The 25400-nt window shown below is 49.7% G+C and overlaps 1 protein-coding gene across 1 annotated transcript in view; it reads left to right on the top strand.

Annotated features, from left to right (window-relative positions):
• DISC1 (DISC1 scaffold protein) overlaps nucleotides 1–21994 on the top strand; it is a 269744-nt gene extending 247750 nt beyond the window's left edge. Inside the window, exons 12-14 of the mRNA XM_037060247.1 lie at nucleotides 9391–9508; nucleotides 17526–17688; nucleotides 21229–21994. Coding sequence (XP_036916142.1) covers nucleotides 9391–9508; nucleotides 17526–17665 — 258 coding nt within the window. The 3' untranslated portion in view covers nucleotides 17666–17688; nucleotides 21229–21994. The remainder of the gene's footprint in view (nucleotides 1–9390; nucleotides 9509–17525; nucleotides 17689–21228) is intronic.
• The last annotated feature ends 3406 nt before the right edge of the window (nucleotides 21995–25400 follow it).

The following is a 25400-nucleotide window of genomic DNA, read 5'->3' on the forward strand; positions in this document are numbered from 1 at the left end:
ATCAGAGGTGAGACAGGCACATGCCGACGCACCAATATCGTTTACAAACAGATTTTGCCTCCGGAGGTTCTAACAGGGTTTGGCCTCATCTGTCTCTGACCTTTGACTGCAGTATGCTAGAAGGAAAGCCGTCCAACTTCTCTCCAGTGGTCGTGTAATGTAAAACATAGCTGGAAACCACAGGTCATGGAATGTGTGTGAATTATCAGGGAGTGTCTGCTTTTATCAGTTCTTTTTGGTTCTGTTCATTGGTTCTGTTCAGAACTCCTCAGCGCCTCCTGTCACAGGCACACAGACACGGTATTTTGCTGTGTATAACACGCAGTTTTTGCCCAAATTTTTGAGGGAAAAATAAGGATGCACATTATACATGGGCAGTACTGAAATGTGGGTGCCCATTATACCCGGCAAAATACGGTACTTGAAGACAGTTCACCGCTCCCTCTGACCTAAAGACATCTAAATAGTTCAGATGCCTTCCTTACCATTTATGACATCTGGATGCTTTTAAAAGAACTACCATTTACTCAGGGTGCAGCCCTGTAATTTAGATATTTGGATAAATACTTGCATTATGCGGAGTAATAACGATGTACCTTTAGTGTCTTAATTTGAGCCTGTCTCCTTGGCATTTATACATGACTGTAGAATTCAGAGTTTATGTGGAAAGACAAACACGTATAAAATCTATTTCAAATAAATGTGAAAGATAGTCTTTGTAGTATGGACAGGACTTGGAGGTAAATATTCTTTATGTGGACAATAAAAAAAAAGAAAGAAAACCATATAGCATTCCTGGAATGTATTTGCCAAGCAAATACTTTGGAAAACAGCCCGAAGGGACACGTTGAAGTCTGTGAGCTGAATGCCGAACTAGGTGAATGTGCTGTTTGATGCACCAGCCAGGCTCGCGGGTGGTGGGGATTGCATCTGGTTTGCCTTCAGCTGCAGGAGCGGGAATGAGACTTCACAACAGGGCAAACGCCACGAGGTTCGAGTTGCATCTCTGGATTGTAATCCCTGAATGTTTGCAGCACAGGCATTTTTACATATTTTTAAGAAGATTTTGTTTACTTTTAGACAGAGGGGAATGGAGGGAGAAAGAGAGGGAGAGACACAGCATTGTGTGGTTGCCTTTTTGTGTGCCCTCTACTTGAGATCTGGCCCAGTGATCTTTTGGTTTGCAGGCTGGTGCTCAGTCCACTGAACTACACCAGCCAGGACCATATTTTTTTTTAACATTGCTTATGGCTCAGCAATTCATAAATGCAGACGGCTTGACAACCAGAGGGGAATACTGGTCTGTGACCTGTCTTTTCTTTGTTGTGTAGCCCGTGACTTTGTGCGGAAGGGGAAGCTGTTTCTCCTGCCATCTCCCACGGCCAGGGAGCATGGGGGTCCGTGTAAGAGAACGCAGAGTAGGGTTTCCCAGGTGTGGTCCTTGCCCCCCCACCCCCAACCCCAGCAGGGGCCGGAGTAAGGGGTAACTTTAAAGCACAGAATGGTGGCAGGGGCTCAGTGCGTTTCCCACAGGAAAAACAGGCGCAGAGGCGGCGGTCGGTGATGTCCCAGAACGGCGTTAAATCACGGCCAGGAACACATCCTCGGTGATGAGGTTTCTGTTTTATTACTTGATACCATTTCAGACCTCATGCTGCCTCCCCCTGCAGAGATACTTCCGACAGCACTGGGACAAATCAGCAATTTAAATATTCTTGATTCGGTGACTCAACCCAAGCTACAGCCCCTGCTCCCATCTGTGGCAGGTCACCACTGAGGGGTAACATTTTGGACACGCAGGCGCAGTGAGGCGTGGGAGCCTTTCCTGAGGGGAGCTGGCGGCTACAGCAGTTGGACCTAAACTGTTTCCCATTCCACGTGTGTTTTCTCTTCCAAATAAAATAATTAATATGGTTTTTCTCATTGCTCTAGATGTGGCCTAATAAGATACTGCTACCAGCTAGCTACTTGCTCCTATCAAAACAATTATTTTTATTATGCTATTTCCTACCCTTTGAATAGGAGCTCTATTGGAAAGCTTGAAATGTTGATTGTTTTCCAAATTCCATAGGCAAGGCCTTATTTATGAGAAGTATCACTAAGTGAAAAGACCTTGGAGGTGCCAGCTGCGGAGTTTGACTGTTCCCACCAGTGTGTGAGGTTTAGGGGACCGTTCAGGCCAGCCACTGAATGCAGCTTTGGATCTGAGTGTAAACTTTTGTAGATAAATGTTTTTAGAAAGTCATTTTAATGGGAAAATCCTGCGCAACAAAGGAAATCCCGTTCTCTGTTTTAAATCAAGCTTCTCGAGTCTGGCGAGTGGGACAGAAATTTGACATTAGCTCTAATTCAACCCAGCTGGGAATTTCTGCCCAGAGATCCAAGTCTATGGGTTTTGATCCTGAGCAGAGTTAAGCAAATTACATTTGAAAAGCTGCAGGCTGAGTTGGCGCTACCGTATCATGCCCGTGCGGAGGGACGGGAGGGAAGATGCTGGTTTTTTTCTGAGGCTGATAAAGGGCACGTTTGTATGGAAGTGCTGTGGCCAGCACACTGCAGGCGGATTAATTGCCCCAGGCAAAGCCATTCTCGGCTGCATCAAAGGCAAGGGACCATGGCCTCCTGTCTGACTCTTCATGGGATGCCTTGGACCTGTGGGGAAAGGAAAGTCTCCATTCATTGTTTCAATGAGCAGTTACTGAGCACCTCCTAAGAGCTGGGCGGAATGCTGGGGCTGGGGCTGCAGGGGTGGCAGGACACCATTCTGCTCCCCTGAGGTGGGGGCACAGGCAGGTGTGTGTCCGCTGAGGAAGGGTGGGGCTGGAGAGAACACGGGCTGCAGGAATAGCCCTAACCTGGAGGGGATGGGGGACAGGAGCATCCCGGGAAGAAGTGACCCTGCAGGGGTTTGGAGAGCAACAGGGGATTTGCCAGGCAGGGCCGGGAGAGGCTCAGTAATGAGGCCATTTACCTGGGGCAGCTTCTTTCCTTCAGACCCATGTGGGAAATGGCTACCCTTAGGGTGAAACGACAGGAGGGAAGTATGGAAAGAAAAGAAATCATCTGAAGTGCCGAGAAGACTGCCCAATGGGGCAAATTGATGGAGAATTTCCCAAGACACCTTGAAATGCCAAACAACCTGTACTTCCTCCATTCAGAAATGCAAACCCTATGAAGCTCCATTTCAGCCAGGACTACCAGTGACTTTGCAGTGGGAAATATTTTAATGATCAAGTATCAGTCATGTGGGGGTTTTTTTTGGTGCCACATTTAATTTAATACTACAGATGGAAGCAAAGGTTACAGATTTCCCACAGAGAAGAGCCCAGAGATCCGGGAGCCACTGGACGTGGTTTGGAGAACGTGCATTTGGAATGTTGTGACCCTCACATTCTCATTCAGAAGGCAGAAGTTTGCACCATCCTTCCCTGGCTCACCGCCTCCTCTGTTCTGGGGCCACAGGGACCAAAAGTGGTCCTGGCTAACTATGGCATTCCAGGTTGTCCTGGTTGATGTCACCACTGCCAGTAGATCCGAATCTGAGTCCTGGAGGGAGGCCCTTCCCACAGAAAGGCTGGCCCGACTCAGAGAAGACTCTGCAGAGTTCCCGTGATGGGGAGAAGAGAGGCAGCGTCTTCAGGCGCTGTACGCCTCTCTGATTTCTTTGCCTCTTCCCCTTTTGTTGCCCCCCGACTCCACCCTGGGCCAGCCCAGCAAGAATCCTTCTCGGTTTGCCCCCAGATCTGTGGGAAATAATGGGCCAGCTGAGGGAACACGTGCATCTTAGACACCAACCTGCCCTTTTCTCGTGTGACCTCCAGCAAGCCACAGGACTCTGAGACGCTGAGTATGTAAAAAGAGGGGCCGAGCCGACGGGAATGCAAGCCCCTGCCAGGTCCAAGCCTCTCTGCATCTTGGTGTGGAGGTCCTTCGGGAAGGCCCTGTGACATGCTTAGTGGCCCTCACTGAGGTGACACTTGGTAAATGATTGCCTTTGGTGTCCTGGGGAACAGGGTGGGGTCAAGACCAGGGGCCTCACACCTCACACAGCTAACCTCACACTGAGATCCCTGCACCGTGCACCTGACTTTCAGTTCACTATTTTGGCTCTGACAAGAATGCCAGGGCTTTATTGAAGCCCTGAAACTTTGAAAAGAAGCTTCCCTTAAAAAAAAAACAAACAACAAATGAGCAAACAGAACCTCTTTAGTAGTTGCTATTTCCTAGACTTGTGTTGCACTTTCCCCCAAGTCTTAGACAAATGAAACGAATGAAATTAGAAACTGGGATGGGGTTGACAGTAAAGGCCGGGAATCTCTGCAGAGTAAAGCCTAAAACCTATCGGCCTAAAAGGACACGTCTGAGAAAGGTCTTCTCAAAGCACGAGAGAAACCAGCGGCAGTGCGGCACTCGAGGGGCGTCCTGCGGGACTGGGATGTTTGCACCTCACATGCTCAGGAGGACGTAACCACTCAATGGTGCGGGGATTTCGCCCTTCATTCCACGCCGAGAGTGTGCCCCCAAACAGCTGTGGGGTTCTGAGACAGGACTCCGCTCGCCTCTTACCCTCTGCCCCTTGTGATGGGTGACCTCGCCGTGCTGAGTAGCCACTACAGAGTGAGACCCTGCGGGTCGTATTGCAAGTAAATACGTTGCTCAGAACGTGTATCTGCAGGGGTTGATAGCCTGGCGTTCCACCAGGAGCCGGGGATTTGGGGACGGGGGGCCAGCGTCCATGGCTGCTGTTGACATCTCTTTTTGCACTTCCCAGCCTCACGCTGAGGCAGGTGTTGGTTGGGGCAGGTCAGTGAGCGTCAGGGTCTGGTCAGTCTTGGACATCGGTGTTCAGCGAGGCAGCAGTGAGGGTGCGCTTCCTGCCAGCAATTGCCAACAGTCCTTCCTCGAACCCAGCCTCCCGGGTAGGGTATAGCCATGTAGCTCACTGTTTTAGCAATGGTGGCTGAACAACAAGTTGTCCCCAACTTACTACAAAATAAGTGTTTGTTGTCCACATGGGTCTGTGGGGGAGGGGTTTGGGTGGGGCCCAGGGGGAGGCTGTCTCTGCCCCACAATGCCTGGGTGTCAGCTGAAGGTGGGGCCTGGCGTCTGCCAAAAACTCGGGGCCTCCCTCCCGGGTCTGCTTCCGGCCCGGGCCTTTGCTGGGTTCTCAACCAGGCACCCACACGTGGCCTGTCCCTGTGGCTCGAGCTTCCTCACAGCACGGGGGCCGGGTGACAGGGAAAGCAATCTGCGAAGACATGTCACCTGTTATGCTCTGGCTCTGGAAGTCAGGCTTGTCGTTTTTGCTGAGTTCTGTTCATTGAAGGACCCTCCAAGGCACACCCAGGTCCAAGGGAGAGAAGTGACAAACAGTCTCTTGAGGGCAGAGAGGCAAGGTCTCCAAAGGCCACACATACCCTCCTCCATTCCTGGGCCCAGCAAGGAGGTGGACAGGGAAGTTTTGCCTGGCCTTTCAAGTTCTGGGGTAACAGGCAGATCCCCTGCAACTCTGGCTTGCTGATAACAGCAACTCTGGTCCCGCCCGGTCCTCTGCAGACGGTGGAGTTTTCATTGGGTGGATAGAAACGTGTAAGTCTGCCCTCTTGTCAGCTGTCAGCTCTCAGTCTAGTTATAAACTAATTCTGTTCCCAGGAGTCCAAGTGGGAGCCTTTTGGTGAAGCCATAAGCCCCTCAGAGAGTACCCACCCGGGTCACACTCAGGATGCTCTCATTCAGGGGCAGAAGCTGTCAGGCCAGCATCCAGAGGTGCGCGTGGGGCCTGGCAGGTGCTCCGCGGGCTGGAGAAGCAGCGCTGTGAGAGAGCCCCGGGCAGACCTTCGGCCACTGGCCCCAGAGCCTCAGGCCCTCGAAGTCTGTTTCCTTAGGCCTCTTCGTGTCTTTTTAATCTTTTAAACAATTTTTACAAATATTCAGTTGTATTTTTTCATTATGATTTGAATTACTGTTTTACTAACTTTTTTGCTTCATTATGTTTTAGAGATGTGGAAAATACAACAAAGTATAGAGGAAAAAAATAAACATTTCCTATATTCCTGCCCCTCAAAATAACAATTGTTCATGTTTTAGTGCTTTGCCCGTTTGGGTATTTCCTCATCATTAAATAGTCTTGTATTAAAAATTATTTTAATGGTCCTGGCCAGTGTGGCTCAGTTGGTTGGAGGGTCGTTCCGTATACCACAATGCTGCAGGTTCGATTCCCAGTCAGGGCACACGTCCAGGATGTGGGTTGGGTCCCCCCCAGGGTGTAGGCAATTGATCCATATTTCTCTTCCTCCTGCCTCTCTCTCTAAAAGCAATGAAAGAATGTCCTCGAGTGAGGATAAAAAATGATTTTAATGGCTAAATAGAAATCAAATGTACCAGAATTTATTTTAACCATTTTCCTTATTGTTGGACATTTATCTCCTGTTTCCAATACTGTCACTATGACTACTTTTGCATTAAAATACTACATTTCTATTTGATGTGTACAGTAAACCTTTTTTCATACTTAAAAGCTAAGTAGAAATTATTTAAATTTAAACATACACATTTTATTTTTGAGCAATTCCAGGATGTGGAATTATTGGATCATAGGATGTAAACAATTTCAAATTTCAAATTCAGACCACGTACTCTGAAATCACTTTTCAAACTCACACAATCTGTACATAATTTTAGAAGAAAAATAGGCAGGGATTGTATGTTTGGGGAGAAATGTGAAGTCCTATTTTACATGATTTAATTCAGCTTTGATTTATATTGTGTTAGCCTTGACATGAGGATCGAGTCATTTGATTCCATTTACGAATGTTTGAAACCCCAGCTCCATGTTCTGATTCTCTGGGGTTTTTTTTTTCTGTCTTTAAGTGTATTGTCAGTGGCATGTACTTTCCCTGTAAGACTGTGTTTCCTCCTTCGTGTGTGACTTGTGGTTTTACTGTGTTGGTTTCCTGCAGATGTCCTTTCCCTCGGTGTCCCCTGTATTCCAAGCGCGGCCGTGGCGTTAGTCCTCGAGCCTCGCCTCAGCTTCCACGTGACTTGTCTACTCCGTCATTCCACCGCTTTGAAAGATAAAGGTATTACTTTTTAGGATCAGTGAAATGCGCATGCACGTGTGATTTTTATGGGCTTGCTGTCTTCTCGTCATCACTGCTGCGTCCAGTTACAAGCAGACCTTCACGTATGCTTGTTTATTCTGTCTGTCTGTCCTCAGTGCTGTGTGTTGTCACGAGGTTTCTTTTCCTTTGTAGGTACTTTACTTGCAGTGTATTTAAAGCCTCCAGTATTTACAACACTTAGGTATTGTTCCAATTAGCACCATTTTATTCTAATACGGTTGGTCATTCAGATATAAACTTGAAAGCGTTTCGGAGTTACTAGAGTGAATGCTAAGTTATATATCTGGATCTAATGGTTATTCGTAGATTCTAATTTTAATGTTATATAACTTATGATCTCAAAGGAGTTTTATTGGTAAATATCATCACACCTGCGTGTTTGGTTGTGACTATTGGGTAGTAATTCTAGTATTTGTAGTAACTCTGTAGTATAATTTGAATATACATCTTAATTATGTTCCTTATGCAAAATTCTTTTTGGTGCTCCTTCTACGACTTTGCTATTACTTGGGAAAACACTACTTTTACACTTGGTCAAGTTTTAATTCTGAGCTCACTTTTTGCTGCTTATTTATTTATTCATCATACTTTTCAATGAGAGATCATTGGTATTTAACATTGTCTAAATTTAAGGTGTACAACATGTTGATTCCATCCATTTATATATTGCAGTATAATTACTACTGCAGATGACACCTCTATCATGTACTTCTTTCTCTTTTTCTGTGGTGAGAACATTTAAGATCTATTCTCTTAGCATTTCTGAAGTATGTAATGTAGTCTTGTTGACCGTCATCACTATGCTGTACATTGGGTATTCATCTTCTAGGTACAAGTTTGTCCCCTTTAATGGCACCCCACCCCTTCCCCAGCCCCTGGGGACCACCCCCTTACTCTCTGATGCTGCAAGTTCAGCCTTTTCAGATTTCACATCTGACTGACATCACGTGTCATGTCTCTCTCTGCCTGGCTTAACTCACTGAGCCCAGGGTGCTTTGGTTCTTTCCCTTTATTCTGGGTGTCCCTATGTTCCTTCCTCATTTTCTTGACCTTGTTGATGCTTTTCTTTGAAAAGTCAGCGGCCTCCCCTAGCCAGACCCTGCCCTTGAGGCCCTGGCGAAGGGATGAGTGACCCTCAGCCCTGCCCTGGGACCCAGGTCAGAGGTGCAGCGCTGAAAGGCAAAGACATTGTCTGGGGCCTTGTGGGCGAGGTGGGGTGTCAGACGAGCTCGGAGACCAGGGCGAGGCCGGGAACAGTGTGATGGATGGCAGGGGCCTCAGCTCCCCAGCTGGCGTGGTCGGGCTGCATTTATGAGAGTGGAGGGGACACAGCCGACGTGTGTGGGCCTGGTGCCAGCTGTGGAAGGGACCTGGCTCTGCATGGCTTCATATAGGAGACTGACCTAGAGAAGGCGCTTTCCTGGCTCATGCAGGGAGGGCCGGGGCTTGGCTCTTTGCTCCTGGAGCCAGTGAGTAGCACGTGACTGCCGTGTGTCTCTCAGCGTGCCAGGCGCTCTGGACCCAGCAGTGAGCAAGATGTCATCATGCCTGCTCTTAGGGGCCTTGACATTTATCATCCTGGCTCCTGTGAGGGGTAGGGGGTTATGCTTCAGTGAAGGAGAGAAAATTAATGCCTATATATACAGTGCCTATATATATATATAATACATATTATATGTAATACCTATATATAGAATGTTATATATAACACATATATTCAGTGGCTATATATATTAAAGTTTCCTTAATATTCCAACTTTCAGGGACTGTGACCAGCATGTAAACACATGCATAGGGCCCTCACACATCCCTGTCCCCGTATAGAATGTCTCTTTGCTCTTATAGCCAGCCTAACTGCCCCATGACTCATCTCAGCCCCGCTCTGGTTAGAATTCCTATTACACCGTCAGTTTGCCTGTGGACGCAGCCGGAAGACTCAGGCTTCCCGGAGGATAAATCCACTTTAGGAGTTGACATGCTGGAAATAGCACTTTAAAATAACCACATACGAGGGGTAGGTACCCTGTGGAGCCATGGAGATGGAACTCATCGTTCGGTCGTCACTCGAAATTGGTTCATGTCTTCTCAAGAGCAGTCTCCAGGGGACACAGAGGGGCTCTTCGGCTCAGCCAAGGCGGGGTGCAGAGGCAGAGAGAGCTCGGCTGGGTCACCTTCCCTTCGGGTACCACTGGGTGAATTGCAGACACACATGTGGCCCTGAAAAACAATCTGTAACTTACGAGTTTTCTTTTTTCCCTCCTCTGGCCAGGAATTGGACATCATTTCTGCAGAACTTGGAGAAAAATGCGAAGCCATAGGCCAGAAATTACTATACCTGGAAGACCAACTTCAGGTGGCGATCCAGAATCATGACGAAGATCTCATGCATATCCTTTCCATCTCGCAGATTCAACATCTGCCAGGTTCTTTGTCAAAACAAGGCTTAAAACATGTGCGGTGGCTCCGTGCCTCCGCCCGTGGAAGCGAGTTGGTGCTGCGGGCACTTCTAACTCAGCACACTGCAGATGGCTGCGGCTGCACAGGCCGTAACATTCTCTCTCTTGTTTTTAGTAGGTAATTCAGCATTTTAAATTATGAAAGCTATGAAACATTAGCCATGGTTCGACACGCTCACAGTGAGGCCCAAGGAGACTGCAGTGTAAAGGGGCTAAGCCGGGTTTGTGGGGCTCCGAAGGTTGTAGGTCCCGACTGACTCGGTTTTCCAGGGGCTTTTTCAATACTAAGAAACCCGAATCCGTGTTTGGTTTTGTGAACCGTATGATTCTGCCATGTGACAGGCAGCAGAGGATGACACCCACCAGGACTCTCTGTGCAGTTTCTTCTTACACGGGATTCAGTGTGAGGACGCATGGCTTAGGTGTGCATCCGTGTGGAGCGGTGTGCCCCAGGGTGATCTGTGGGCGCTGTCGTTCCTGTCGCTGGTCATTTCCTTCGAGGGCAGTTGGTGGGTGCGCAGGTGGATGAAGGGACAGGCAGCCCCATCCTGTATCTTTTCAGTTATTTATTTAATCCCAGGTTGACACTGTAGATGAAAACACTCCTCTGTTCACTCACCCTTTTTATTCAATAGTGTGCCTCTTATGAGATACATCTGTGTGAAATGTCGCTATGCGGGTCTTTGCTTCTCATTGTTATCTCCTCAGAATTCCAGTCCTTACCATGCTTTATCTTGGGTGCCTGTGTGTGTGTGTGTGTGTGTGTGTGTGTGTGTCTAAGTAGCCTTGGATGTTAAAGGATTAGTCTTATTCATAAGTATTAAGACCCATAGTTTAATGATGGATCGATCCAACACTGTTTCCTTCCCCAGTATAACCTTAAATCTTTGACCTTGCTAATTAAACCTAGCAAGAAGTTCCTTCAACTTAATTGGCTATTATTTTCACATTGTTCAAGGTAGATTTTAAAAGCAGACTCTGTTCTTCATGATTTCCCACTTCTCCTGCAACCCGCATTCAAGCGATTAGGAAGTTGGCCAAGAAGCTGTAGAAGAATTTTTGTTTTGCATGGAACGCACAGATTTGAACACTGATAAGGAGGCCTGGCCCCCCGCAGATGGGGCAAGGGACTGTGGGGCCACACATCTGGGAGTGGCCCGGGCAGAAGGCAGCACTGCGGGTGGAGGGCTTCCTGGTGGGGCTTTGCTCAGTGGGACGTCCCTCAGGCTGGAGAGGGAGTCAGGCAGCAGTTCTGAGACCCACAGCCCTGGCTTGTCAGTCTCTTGTTTAGAAATTTCTAGACAGTTAGCTTGCGACAAGGCATTGGGTTTTCTCCGTAATACGGTTGGGTGGCAGGGAGGACCCTGGGAGGGGGCAGAGCTGTGTGTCAGAGAGATCCCTTTAGTTTTCCCACAGCCGGTCCAGTCTGGATTCAGGGGCAGGAGGATCACAGACAGCTTATAGGCCTCTTTGTTCGTCAGCTTCCTCATCTGTTACCTCGGGTAGTAACATGGACCTCCAGGGTTTTCAGGGGGGCCAAGTTCAGGGAGGATGTGCAACACAGTCCCTCCACGTGCTGGTTTTAGGTCGACTGCTCTAATCCCCAAGTCCGTTTGCCCCACTGTTCTCAGCATTTACGTCACAAACTCAAACCACATCCCACAAGAGGTTTCCAGATGAGTCGATTCAACTATTTTGTAAAAATGGTTAAAGGGATTGATCAGTAACCACACAATGGCTTATATGAAAAGCCACTTAATTCTAATAAACCGCTGTGGATAGATGGGCATCATTATCCCTGCTGGATCGTCGAGAAAGCTGAGGCTTAGAAGTGACGTGGCTGGTCCACAATCATTTCTAACCAGGGGCAGGATCCGGCAGCCGCAAGCCGCATGGTCCTACTTGAAGGGTCAGGACACAGCTGTGCCTGTGAGGACAGGGACAGGCCCACTCTGTGGGACACGCAGTTACTATAAAACTTCAAAGCTACCATAAAAAGTATTTTACTGAAGTCATGTCTTTTGAGACTTTGGCTGATCCTCACTGAGATAATTGGGGGACATTCTGGGGCCACGTCAGACCAGGGTGAGGGAACACTGGTTTAGGTACTGAAGTCAACCCCTCCCCCCTGAAATAAAATCTATACCACAGATGGATTTCAACCCCCACCCTTCTCCAAAGCCCCATGCGTTCTGTGTCACCGATAGAGGGTAAATACCAGGAAGGTGACTTTGAACTCACAGAAAGCGGCACTCGGTCTGAGTGGAGCGTGGTGTCGTAGGGCAGGTGTTAATGAGACTCGGCAGAGGCGGGCCTTGCTCAAGTGGGAACCTTCCTCGAGAGCCAGAGAGGCTGCTGGCCTCCTCCAGACAAACTCCAGTGGGTCCGTGTTTCCCTTCGTCACTGGAGACACAAAGCTGAGTGCACCTGAAGGACACGCTCGCCATGGACAAGAAGTAACTGCGTGGTGGGGCCCATATTTCTCTCTGATTCTGTTAAGCGCCCTGTCAGATCCTCCGGAGCATTTGATGTGGCGTGAACACCATCCATGCAAGTGCGCGTCCAGAAGGTTCCAGCCTGGGGCGCTAGGATGCCCCTTGTTGCTGCTTCTGCGTAAGAAGAAGCTTGCCCACTGTGTGTATGGGAAAGCACTGTCCGGGTGTGTCCACAGAGTGGGTCTGGGTGTCCGCAGTGGGGGGACTTTCCACACAGACCCCCTGGGCACCCTGACTTCATAGCAGGGCTACGGGCAGCCTGCTGGGAGTGTCCAGCTCTCAGGAAGAAGATGGATCTGAGGAGGGGAGCAGGCCACGTCTGTTCGTCATCCCGACAGGCTCCCTAAATCACATGCTGCCTGGCCGAGGAGCAGCACCAACCCATCAGCCACCGCGGCAGTGAGTGTCTGAGAGTCTGCACTGTTCACTGGCACGCTGGTGTCAGAGAGGTGACTCCCGCCTGGAGTGGGAGGACAGGCCCAGGAGGCGAGACAGTCAAGCCTGATTTCTGAGAGCCTCAGGCTGAGAGTCTAGAACAATTTCACAGTCACATGTGGTCCTAACAAGCTGTTAGATTTTGAAAAACATTTCGAGTGTCCGTGATGGCTGCGTCTTGTTCCCGTCGCTTTGACTGACGCCATGTAAGTTCGGTGCGTTTGGAAGCAGGGGTTTTCCCTCCCTTTTCCTTCTGCCACGCCCTACAGCCCGCTGTGAAAGGAAAGAAGTGCACCTAGGATTGGGACACTTCTGGAATATTCCAAGGCCCTCAGGGCAGTTCCGCCTGCCTTTGAATCAGGAGAGGGGTGTCCTGTTTCTGTTTGCAGCCTCACTTGCAGCCCTGTCCGGAGACCCTCCTGCGGTTCTGTTCTCTCCACGTGCTTGGAATGCGTGGCACGCAGTGGGTTCGCTTCGGTGGCACTTGCTGGCACACGAGCCCTGGGAATGCCTCCAGGAGCTTGTACCAACATCATGCCCTCTGAGCCTGGGTGTTTGGTTCAGAATTCCAATTTGTAGCTCCACCGGACAAAGGGAACCGTCTGGGGCAGTGGCTCTGTCTCCTGGAGAACTTCTTCTACTTCAAGAGCTAGGAGCTGGAGGGGGATCCGTGAGGATCATGGGTCCCTACTCTCAAAGTCTATACAGGTCCTAGAGGTTGCTGTCTAAGGCATTGTGTGTGCTGGGCTGACGCAGATCTGGTGGCCACGGCCCTTTGATTTGGCTGCCACCCATGTGAGTGGCGGAGAAGAGGAAGCCTGGGTGAGGGTGTGGACATGCAGTCGGCACCAGGCAGGTACCACAAAGGCCACCCTGTACAGGCACCAAATCCATGAAGTGGGGGGATAGCAGGGACAAGCTTCCCTCTTTGCTCTTGAGAAGCTGTTTCCGTACCTTTGGTTTTCCGTGATGGTGAATGTCCCAGGACTGTCAGCCCCTGTGGCTGCTGACGTGAGGAAGTAGTTTACCCAATGAGAAGCAGTTTCGAAGGACACCCTGTTATTTCTTTTTGAACTGAAGGGTCTCAGGTGAACTTGAGACCTCCTCTGACTCACCTGCTGAAACAATCGTTTTCAGACTGAAAGTACAACACTCAGTTGTTTTCACATATAAACAAAAGACCCCTTTGAAGTGCTTGGAGGCTCATTGCAGACGGCTGCCCTAAATGACAGCACTGCCTTACTGTCGCATTCCCGGGCGATCCCCGTGAGACGTGCTTTGCTGCCTTACCCCTTCACCGATTACGAACACAGTTGGTGCAAATTCACCATTGAGAAGTTATGCGCGTGCAGTCTGTCTTCTGCTGGTGCAGAATGCTCTTGGGTTCCAAAGGGGTTTTAAAGATGTTGGCATGTCAGTCCTTGTGCCATTATTATAACAAATGTGTCATTTTTCTTAGATGCCACCGATCTCTGGTGGCATGTCTTTTGCAGGGAGCTTTGTACTCAGCTACAGAGGTCTCTATGGCATGGGCTTCCTCAGACTCCGTCAGATCCAAACTGCACTTAGATGCAGTGAGTACCCCTGGCATTCCAATGTGGAGTTACTGTATTTGCTCAGCTCTTGGACGAAAGTCAAGGTCAAATATATCAATAGCCTTCAACCATGAGCTTAGTGGAATAGCAATGAGAAAACCTGATTCTAGTCCTACTTCTACTTCTTAGTAGGCTTAAGATTTTGGTAAGTTGTATCAAATGAGATACAGTGAGAAAATGCTAGGAAAGTGTTTTTGAAAATATATCTTTCAATGTGACCCGTGGGTGCCTTTCTGCAGCCTGGATCTCTCCCCAGCCTCCATTTCCTGTCTGCTTCCTACTCCACACCTCCACTTGGCTGACGCACGGGCTTTTCCAACTTGACACATCCAAAGTCAAATTCCTCCTCGCACTCAAAAAACCCCCAGCTCATTCCCAGCCTTCTCTGTCTCGATGAATTGCAAGTGCGTCTTTCCTGTTTGTTGCTTAGATTAAAGTCTGGGAGTCGTTCTCCCTGCGTTTCCCCCTCTCACAGTGGGTGTCTGGTCTGTTGCCTGTGCTGTTGGCTTTGTCTTCAAACCATCCGGAGTCCGACCGCCTTTCACCACCAGCACTGCCGCCGCCTGGGTCCGGACCGTGAGCTTTTCCTGTCTGCGTTTTTACTGCTTAGCCCCCTCGTCTCCATGCCTCTGCCGTGGCCCCTTCATCTCTTATGCATGAGAGCAGCCAGCCTGCTCCTGTCCTGCCCTGCTCCCAGCCCCCCAACCAGTCGCTGTACGTGCTCACGTGTGTGTCTTGGGCTCTGCTCACTGGCACCGGAGCTCCACGATGGCAGGGACCTTGTGACTCCTGCACTTCCCACATCCAGGTCTCAGCACACAGTAGGAGCTCAGGGAATGTTTGAATACTTGAAGGAGTGCAGGGAAGAATGAGGAGACCTATGCTTTCATCTCCCCAACTACTTATGGCGAAATGTTCCGAGTGGTTTCTCTTAGAAACACATTGACTTAAACACAAAAGGATGCATGTCCATGGCCAATGTGATTGAAGCAGGAAGAAGGGCTGCGTCTCCCTCCCAGGCTCAGTACCTACAAGTTCACCACCGTTTCTCTCCAAGGCACTGTTCTGGCTAGAAACGGCTTACATTTCTCTCTTCTATCTCTCTCTCTCTCTTTGGCAACATTAGGGTCCTTTCCTACAAATTGTTCTGCAACACCCCCCCATTTCACATTTTATCCTGTTTTCTCTTCCATTTCAGTGTATTCAAAATGTTTTGGAAATACAGGCAGGTTGTTTCTTTTACTTATTTTGATGATTATTACCCCATGGGTTCTCTAAAGGAGCCTTCCAGGAGTTCTGATGCCAAGCCCTGGTGAGAGCTGAAGGCATTTGCTGATCTGCTGTATTAGTAAACTAACCTTAAATCTATTGCTGTGCTCACAAGAGAAAAATACTTTGACGAAGGTACAAGACTGTGCATTTTCACAAGTGGGGCTATTAAGGTGACAAGTGATTGGCCAGCTTCACAGAGCAGGTGCTCATGCCCTGGCATCGTCGCCTTCGGGCTCCCATGGATCGGCCCGTGGGGTCTTGTGTGAGGGGCAGAGGCATTTTAGTTGTAGGACTTAGTCCCCTTCTTTTGTGGCTTCTCAATTTAAAAACCTTTGCCGTGTGTTCTCCCCAAGCTCGAGTTTGACGACTTCTTTAAGAAGCATTGCGTTTGAGTTCCGATTCTCTCTCTCAAAACCTTTGTCGTCATTCAGCATGTTATGGATAGGGGCGTGCGGTCCCTGGGTGCATGTCAATGGTCATTAACTCGGAGGCGTTTGTCAGGATCCGTAAACTGCCTAAGCTCTGTGCGGGCTCTTTAGAAATGTAGCATAACTTTGTGATTGGAGTGCAGCTTGGTGTTCGGTCTGGGACCACTTCGGCTGCTGCCTGTGCGAAGTCCTCTGTGTTTCCACTAAAGAGCAGCAGAGCTGTCCTGAGAAACGGAGAGAACGACGCTGTTAAAAAAGATCACATTCTTTCTTCCTTGCACCCGCTTCACACTACCCTCCTTCCCCTCAAGTTCAGGTGCAAGGAGTGAGCCATGGTAGTAAATGTATGTAAATTGCACAAATGAGGAAGTCTGGTGAAGCTCCAGGAGGATGAAAAGCTGCCAAAAGCTTTTCAGGGTGGTTCAGCATTTTTGCTTAAGAGGGGGTCATTTGCATAATACCCAGGATCCTCTAGTGGTTCTTCCTTTTTCTTTTTTTAAAAGAGAAACCTTTGTACATCCTAACGGGAGGTTGTCTTTTTCTCTTGACATTGCAATGACATTGTCCTTAAATAGAAGAACACTGAAGCCTAGACTGTGAGAGGTAGGGTCTCTGCAGGCTCCATTCCCCAAAGCTTTGGGTTTTCTCCCTATCCGATCTGGCAACATTCAAGTGGTCTGACCCCGTGAGATGACTGAGAGGTGTTAAATGGTGGCGAGATATCTCTCTGTTTCCCCTCCGCTCCTGCGGGCTGAGGTTCGGTTGGTGTGCTTGTTACAAGAACAGAACTCAGCCCCTCTCTCGTGCTGCGTTTGCCTTAGCGTCGTTCCCACTCACAGGCACAACAGGGAAGAGCAGAGAGGCTCGTGGGACAGACAGAAAAGCCGCCACTGGGCGGCTGCTCCCCAGCTCAAGCACCCGGCAGACAGCCCACTTCCCGAGGGAGGAACGGCCATATTTGCCCCACATGGCCCTTTGCTGAGCTCCTTGTGGTTGTTCCCTCCAACTCGGTAGCCACTCCACGGGTTAGGGAACTGAGACCCCAGCAGTTCAAGGAAGACCGACTGGCCCAGAAGAGGCAGGCTCCCTGCACTCTGTCAAATCTCGAGTCTCCAAAGGGCTATTTGACAAGTACCTGTGAGTTGAATAACACGTGGCAGCCGATTAGAAGCTACAGGGGTTTCAGAGTCATTGTTTCGTGAGAAAACTGAGGTTCAGCGTTATTTACACAGGCCATGAGGCTGGCTGATGGCCACCAGGGACTGTAACTCACCACTTGGAGCCTGGACCTGTGGGGGCCGCAATACCTGGATTTATCGGGGAGACTCTGGTCCCCAGCCTCTGGCCTCTATGCTGCCAGAGCACATGGCCATGACAGTGGCCCCGCCCCAGCTAGGGGCTCTGCGGGGATCACGGCCACACAGGCCGTGTCTCTCAGAGCATCCCAGGTGGCCCCAGTCTAGGAGCTGGCTCCTCCGTTTCCTTTTTGAAACCTCACTTGAGATATACCCGCAGGCCTTGGAGAAATTGCAATAACTCTTCAAGGAAGTGTAAAATGCGTATTAATATTTAATTCCTACGACTGGGAAGAATCTGGAGCTTAATTCGGTGGAGCGCCCTTCTGCTTCCAGCCAGCACGCACACCCCCTTGAGGCCCCCACCCCTGGGGGCTGCAGAGGGTCGCCTGCTGTCACCTTCCGCATGTCCCTTAACAAGGGCGCACAGTGTCTCAGGAGGGAGCTGCAGATGGTGAAGGGGACTCTGCAGGCCATGATCCTGCAGCTCCAGCCAGCAAAGGAGGCTGGAGAGAGAGAGGCAGCGGCTTTCTGTGCGACAGCTGGTGTCTGGGACGCACTGGCTTGAGGCGTGCGGGGCAGGGGAAGCAGGGTGAGTGACCACGTCTCCCCTACGAACGCTCAGGGGCCACTCTTGCCTCCCCACCTCACCCACGTGCCTGGGCCGGTCACAGGGCCACGGGGCCACGGGGCCACGAGTTCTCCCAGCACAACAATGGCCCAGGCCTGTGCTCCTGGGGCTGAGAGGGGCCCACAGAGGGAAGGTGTGGAGTGGCGGGGACCATTGGCCTGATTTCCTTCTACACGTCACTCAGAGGTACCTTTACTGTGTCGATAACAGGAGCACCCAGACAGGACTTGAAAATATTTTCACCTCAGCCCCCTTTAGACAGAAGTTGGGGTGAATTCTCCTGGAACAGCGTCTCTTTTCCTGCACAATCTTGCTTTCCGAAGCAATTAAAATGTCTCCTGATTACAAACCTATGAAATGGAAACCAGACAGTGATTCAGCTCCCGCCTGCCTGTGCCGCTGTCCTCCAGGTTCCTTACGCAAGGTGCTAATTAACCCCAGCACTGGCAGTCACAGCTTTCCATCGCGGCCCCTGTGATTCACTGCCATTACAAACTCACACCAGAAATTCCACGAGATACCTTTCAGGTAATAGCTCGTCAGGGGTGTCAGGACATTCTGAAATGCTCCCACGGTGAACGCAGGAAGGGAGCATGGGGTGGGAGTGAGCGAGGCGACGAACCAACTTTTGAGTCCCTCCCTCCTTCCCTCCCTCCCTCCCTCCCTGAACCCATTTAATGCCGTGTTGGATGGGACATTTGTGTAGAACCTTCAGTGCAGTGCAGTGCTCAGTAAGACAGGACAGCGCTTGGCTAGGCAGTGCGGCACTCACTGAGACAGTGCAGTATTCAGTTAACAGTATAGTGCTCACTGAGACAGGTAGCACTCACTGAGACAGTGCAGTACTCGGTTAACAGGACAGTACTCACTGAGACAGGTAGCACTCACTGAGACAGTGCAGTACTCAGTTAACAGGACAGTACTCACTGAGACAGGTAGTACTCACTGAGACAGTGCAGCACTCAGTTAGTAGGACAGTACTCACTGAGACAGCCCAATAGTAAGGCAGCACAGTACTCAGTAAGGCAGTGCGTCCTTGCTGGGACAGGATAACACTCACTAGGGCAGTGCAGTGCTCAGTTAGGGGGCATTAGAGCCCCTCGCTGCTGAGGCAGCTGTAAAGCAGGCTGAGTCTGGTTCAGCAGCACTCCCCGCAGTGCACAGGGTGGCAGGGCCGTGGCAGGGGGGAGGCGGCCTCCCAGACATGCTGCATGAACAGGAGGTCCTCACTGGTCCAGGACGTTTGGGAAACACCCAGGTCGTAATTTCTGCCTGGAGAACCACAGAGCACAGGGGGCGCTGGTCCGTGGGGGCCTTCGGAAAAATACCCTGTGATTTTTGTCTGACTCCATATTTCCCGAGTTTGATGGATCATAGAATTTTTTTCGTTTTAACCCTAGTGGCCCACCTAGCTAGCGCTGTGAGCGCTGTCTGCAGGGCACCTGGCTGAGTGCTGATGTACATCCCAAGTGCGCGCGCGTGCGCTTCCGTGTGTGTGTGTGTGTGTGTGTGTGTGTGTGAGTGTGTGAGTGTGTGTGTGTGTCTTCGAGCCCAGACTCCGATTCCCACAGAGCAGTGGCTTTCTGTACGAGACACGTTTCAGAGGTCATTGATCCTTTGTCTTTCAAACTCTCCTGTTCTTCTGCCAACAAGATTCGTGACGCTCCTGCCTTCACAAGGACGCGTGGACGCGAGGCAGGTTTTGTCATTTCCTGCTGTCACGCTCTCGTTTCCAGAAGGCAGCTGGCGCTTTGCTAGCCTCCCGTGCAGCGCCCCACTCTGCCCCCCGTCAGGAGTTGCCCTGCGGAAGCTGGCGCTTGGCCAGACTCCAGGGAACGAAGCAAATGCAGCCTCTGAATTCATTGATTGTGTTTCCCACAGTCTTTTCTGGAGCATTTTTTAAAATATTGTATATGTTTTAATAATAAGGAAAATTAACTTGTCCCAGGAATTCTTGGTTTTCCAGTGATGAACCAAATTCCTGAGTTATTTATAATGATACCTAAAAATGACCAGTTACGAGTCATATGGCATTCAGAATCCTCGAACCCTTGAATTAAGTCCAGGGAACAGAACTTGGGAGAGTTGGGACTGACCATAGTGCCAATAACAAATCCTTCCTTTGCCACATGTCATTTAAAAAAGCCCCCAGACACAAGACGTCTTTCAAGTTGCTAACTCGGGTGTTTTGCACCACTCAAAACTATCGGGAGTATTCTGTGAGGTCACAGTGTGTTGGAGCGCTCTGCAGGCTAATGGCTGCTTGGAGTGGGCCCCAAATAAGGGTTCTCATGCCCACCCCCACCCCTAGGGGGCAGTGTGTTCTCTTCCTAGCTGAGATGGCCGACCACGGTTAAGCGTGGGACAGGTGAGTGCAGCTCTCACCTGTTGTTGTAACTTCTCTGCAGTCTGCGGGTCTCGAGGCAGCCAGGAAGCCAGCCCAAGGCCAGGGGGCTTCCTCTGGCTGCATGGCCTTTTCAGGACAAGCCCCCTCTCTTCGGTCACTGTGGCCTTGGAAGACCTGGGCCTGGGTATCCCAACCTATGACACGGGAGTTTTTGCCAGGAAAACATAAACAGAAATGAATGCTTGGATTTAAAAGCAACAAGACAAACACAACAAAAATGTAAGCTTTTGTAGAGAGAGCCAAGACCACGAGTGAAAGTATAGGTTAAAAATGATGACTTTAGAGTCTGGTCTCTCTGCGATGACACGGTGTGACAATAAACAGTGTGTTCCACCGTGTACCAGGTGAGATGCTAGCATTTCAATGGCCGTCCAATTACTCGCACCGGCCTGGGTTGGGGCACGTCCCCAATCAGGAACAATCCCAGTTCCTGCGAACTTCTTGGAACTGGTGTGGCTCAGTGAGTTGGCCATTACCTGCAAACCGCAAGGTTGCCGGTTCAATTCCCGGACAGGGCACATGCTTTGCGGGAGCGGGGCGGGGGGGCAACTAGGGGCTTGCAAGAGGCAACCAATGGATGTTTCTCTCACACATCCATGTTTCTCTCGCTCTCCTGTCTCCCTCCCTTCCCCTCTCTCTAAAGATGAGTGAAATCTTTAAAAAAAAAAGATGAAAGTGACCTTTCCCCAAACTGAACAGGTGTGTAAGATGGGAAACGTCCCTTTCTCTGCAGCTGGCCTGGTCTCCCCACCCCGTGGGAACATGTCGGGGCTCACCCGTCTGTNGGCGGGGTGGGGGGGCAACTAGGGGCTTGCAAGAGGCAACCAATGGATGTTTCTCTCACACATCCATGTTTCTCTCACTCTCCTGTCTCCCTCCCTTCCCCTCTCTCTAAAGATGAGTGAAATCTTTAAAAAAAAAAGATGAAAGTGATCTTTCCCCAAACTGAACAGGTGTGTAAGATGGGAAACGTCCCTTTCTCTGCAGCTGGCCTGGTCTCCCCACCCCGTGGGAACATGTCGGGGCTCACCCGTCTGTACTGGGGTTGTCCTGAGCCCTTTATAATCGGTATGCCCTTTCATTCTCATGTCAGCCTTAGGAGGTAGGTGCTGGAGATGATGGTGCTGAGCCTTGGGAGGCCGATGGACTTTCTCCAGGACGCAGAGATGGTCAGCGGCCGAGCGAGAGTGACAGAGACAGGAGGGGCCCTCCCAACTGGTGCTCTTCGTGAGGTGCCTTCGGTGTCTTTTCGGGACCTCGAGCCGTGGAGCTTTTGTTCACGTCAGAACGCATGGGCACCTCGAGACCCTGCCTCGAGAGCCGGAGAAGCTAAGCCCGGGAATCCTTGGCTTCCCACCCCCAGGGGGGCCCTGCTGTTCTGCAGCCATGAAGTCTAGGCTCAGACAGGCTTCCACACATCTACCCACCGTCACCGTCCCCACCAGCCGTTTGTTCTGCATCAACTGCAGAAGCCACACCAGCAGCAGCCACTGCTGCCTGACCCTGGATGTCCTTGAAAATCCCCCTCCTCCTGGTGGTCGAAAAGCCTGTGAGAAAGCAGCCCTGTGCACTTCGGCCCATGCAGGGTCTTGGAAAGGCAACTAAATGTTTTGATTTTGAACATCCTCACCTTCCTAATCTTTGGATTTTGTCATGTAATTTATTGCTTCATGCAGTTGACTTTCTCTTACGTGAAATCCAAACTGATACCCATGTCAGGGTGCACCTCTGACTCTTTTTTGTCTTCGGAAGGATAACAGAAAAAGCTTGTCAGGTTCATCCATCTCATCCTTTTGTGTAATTGCACAGTAACTTATGTCGCACAAAACATCTCTAATAAAGCAATGCTTTGCAATGGAGTATGCGTTTACTTTCAGGTACCAACCAATTGGAAAATACCGTAGTTTTCTCTTCCAGACCCCTTGATTGAGGAAATTGAAGATAACATTACCAGTTATGTGGGGAAAAGCCAAGCCAAAAGTGCCCACTAACACTACTGGAAATATTCTGCCAGAGACACTGGCTAACTCAGGCAAGAAAAATAAATGATGGTTACGATTCGGGAAGGAGGAAATATGTTAATATTTACAGGCGATGTTAACTGTAGGCTAGAAAACCTAAGAGAATTAATAGAATGCTTTTATACAATTAACACAATTAGTGACAGAAATGAACAGGTTTTATATACACAAAAAAATAACCAGAAGATAAAATATAAGAAAAGACTATTTTAAATAACAGAAATAAAGAGCAAACACCTAGGCATAAAATTTAAATTGAAATGTAGAAGTCTTAGATGAAGAACATTGTAAGGTAAAGGGCACAAGAGGAGAGTATAATAAATAGAAGGACATTAGATGTTCTGATAGGAAGTCATCATTGATGGTCAAGTCTCTGTAAATTAGTTTATAAATAGGACCTGATCCCAACTGAGTCGCAGGTATCTAGAGATGCCCAATACCCTTCCTCAGCTTCACTCCTCTGGCAGTTCCTTGTGTAGGTACATGAACTACGCATGTGCAGAATTGCAGGTATGTATCATTCCACTAAATTAATTAAACAAGGAGGCCATTGGGCTGAGGTGGCTCAGTGCTGGGGAGGCAGACATGAGCAAAGCCAAATGTGAGCCTAAACATGTCTTCAGGGGCATGAAATCAAAACCCGAGGACAACCAATCACAAACGTTCAACCGGGCTTAGAGCCGCAACCAATCAATCATTTCCACGCTCTCCGCCTTTTCTCTGTGAGAGTCCCTCCCCAGCTCCTGTCAGTGGGCTGTTCCCCACCTCTTCCTGCTTGGCGCTGCCCCGTTTGAACTGGTTTTGGCTCAGATGAACTCTGTATGCCTCAGTTTACTCTTTGACAGTACCATGGTTTGCAAGAGCAAAATGGGAACCAACCTAAATGTTCGCCAAGAGCAGACTGCTAGGACGCCTTACACTACGGGGTGCTTCGAAGTTGCTGAAATCGCGTTTCCCTGCTCGTGGGCCTGTGCCTGCTGAGGCAGGACTGGGAAGGGACCCGGGTGGCCAAGGGGAAGGGGACAGCCAGGACGCTCACTTTTTCTGTCCTCACCGCCTTTTAAAAAAATTTGTTGTCAAATACCGTTATTTACTTATTCAGAAAATAACATAAACTAACTTCTTTAAGCAAAAGCTCGGCGCTGGGCTCACAGGGTCCTGACCAGCTATGACGCGTGATGATCAAATGATTCGAAGGAAAGCCATTACCATTGTTATTGTAACTATTATCATTCCAAAGGTATTTCTTAAACGACTGTGTCTGGTGGTTTAGTACCAAAACCTGAGCCCTCCCTGGGGCCCCAGTTCCTCTCCTGGTGTGGGTGTGGGATGCAGTCTCCTTCCTTTGGGCCAGAACAAAGAGCCCCCGGGTTGGCTGCGTGGGCCGAGTGGGGAGTGGGGAAACAGAGTCACATCTGTCCTTGTCCCTGAGGGGCTGCGTACGCCATCCGCCATTTATTCAATTAAGGGTGCTTTTAAGTGTACGTGTCGCATACATTTTCACACTATGGACAGGGGGTTGTGACAGGCAGCAGTGTGAAGGGCAATGGGAAAGCAGCTTACTTCCCCCGTTACCATTGTAACCCGAAAGGACTTCTTGTTGTTTCTGCCCCCTTTTCAAGAGTTTCCAAAGTGTCTGTTTGACGCAAAGCTCCTATCCCTCCCCGCGGTCTCTTCATTCACTCACTCACTCAAGAAATGACGTTTATTACGATGTCCTCCTCTAAAAACTGCTCTTCCTATAGATGGATGAATTTGTGAGCACAGCGGTTAAAAATCGTAGTGAAAGTTACCTGGCAAGTAATGAAAACGATAAATTATTAGACTACATACCCACAGAGACACACACAGACCCACAACAGCAGCTCAGCTCATGCTGACCAATCGTTACTCATTATTTTGTGTTTCCTGTAATTACAGGAATTGATTACAAATTCACTTCCCGTGTGATTTACATTTGGAAGAACAACATGGAAAAGAAACTTTATGAGAAGATTCGTCTAGAACCCACTATCTTAATTCTTCCAGTCTTGGACCATACAATACTGTAAACAGGAGCCTGCGTGTCTCTTATTCTGCTATTTATGTTTAATGTTGTGTTATTTTCCCCTTTGCGGTGTAATCATCATGGTCATTGTATTTATTGCCGCATACCATTTCCTCCACCCAACTGACCTACCATCATGTCGCTACTCCTCCATAACTGGGCGTGTAATCTGTCCCGTGTCTTGCTGTTACGGATAAAGCTGCTGTGACACCTGTATGCATTCGGCTTTTCCTTTCCTGTGAATTGTGTGCCCTGGAGGAATTCCCAGGAGTGGGGCTACCAGCACGAAAGGCAGGACACAGTGCCGCACCTGCACTGGGGAGAGAACGGGGGATGATAACCAGCCCATTCCCTGGCGGGGGGAGTTCCCCACCGAGTACTGAGCGGCCCGACGGATCACGTGGTGTTCTCCTGGTCGTGAAAACGTAGCCACAGTAACCGCATCAGACAAGCCACAGTGGTGCAGTTCCCGCTGTTCAAAATGAGCCGTGTCTGCTAGGCAGGTGCGTTTCACTGATTTTCACTGACGGCGCTCTTGGTCTGTGCCCACGCTGTTTCATCTCCAGATGAAGAATGTGGGATCCTGCAGACCCAGGGTTCAAAGACCAAAGATCTGGACTGAAGTCATTTCCCCTGGCCAGCTGTGGGACTCTCGGCTGACCCCTGGTCTCCTCGATCCTTGAACGCCTGCCAAATGCAGTTGACAGTCATNGTAACCGCATCAGACAAGCCACAGTGGTGCAGTTCCTGCCGTTCAAAATGAGTGGTGTCTGCTAGGCAGGTGCGTTTCACTGATTTTCACTGACGGCGCTCTTGGTCTGTGCCCACGCTGTTTCATCTCCAGATGAAGAATGTGGGATCCTGCAGATCCAGGGTTCAAAGACCAAAGATCTGGACTGAAGTCATTTCCCCTGGCCAGCTGTGGGACTCTCGGCTGACCCCTGGTCTCCTCGATCCTTGAACGCCTGCCAAATGCAGTTGACAGTCATAAAGCCTGTGCCTTTCCGGACTGTGGAGGAGCTCGAAGAAGTCAGTGTGCATGAAAGGCTTCTGAAAAATAAAACAACATATACAGGTACCTAAAAATGAGGAAACTTGCCTTGGCTGCTCTAGTTCAGTAGATTGAGTGTGGGTCTGGGAAGTAGGGGGTCACCGGTTCGATTCCCAGTTAGGACACAGGCCTGGGAGAGGAACAAC

This window comes from Sturnira hondurensis, unplaced genomic scaffold, assembly GCF_014824575.4.
Source record: "Sturnira hondurensis isolate 20B ecotype Veracruz unplaced genomic scaffold, ASM1482457v3 Scaffold0011512, whole genome shotgun sequence".
Classification (NCBI taxonomy): Eukaryota; Metazoa; Chordata; class Mammalia; order Chiroptera; family Phyllostomidae; genus Sturnira; species Sturnira hondurensis.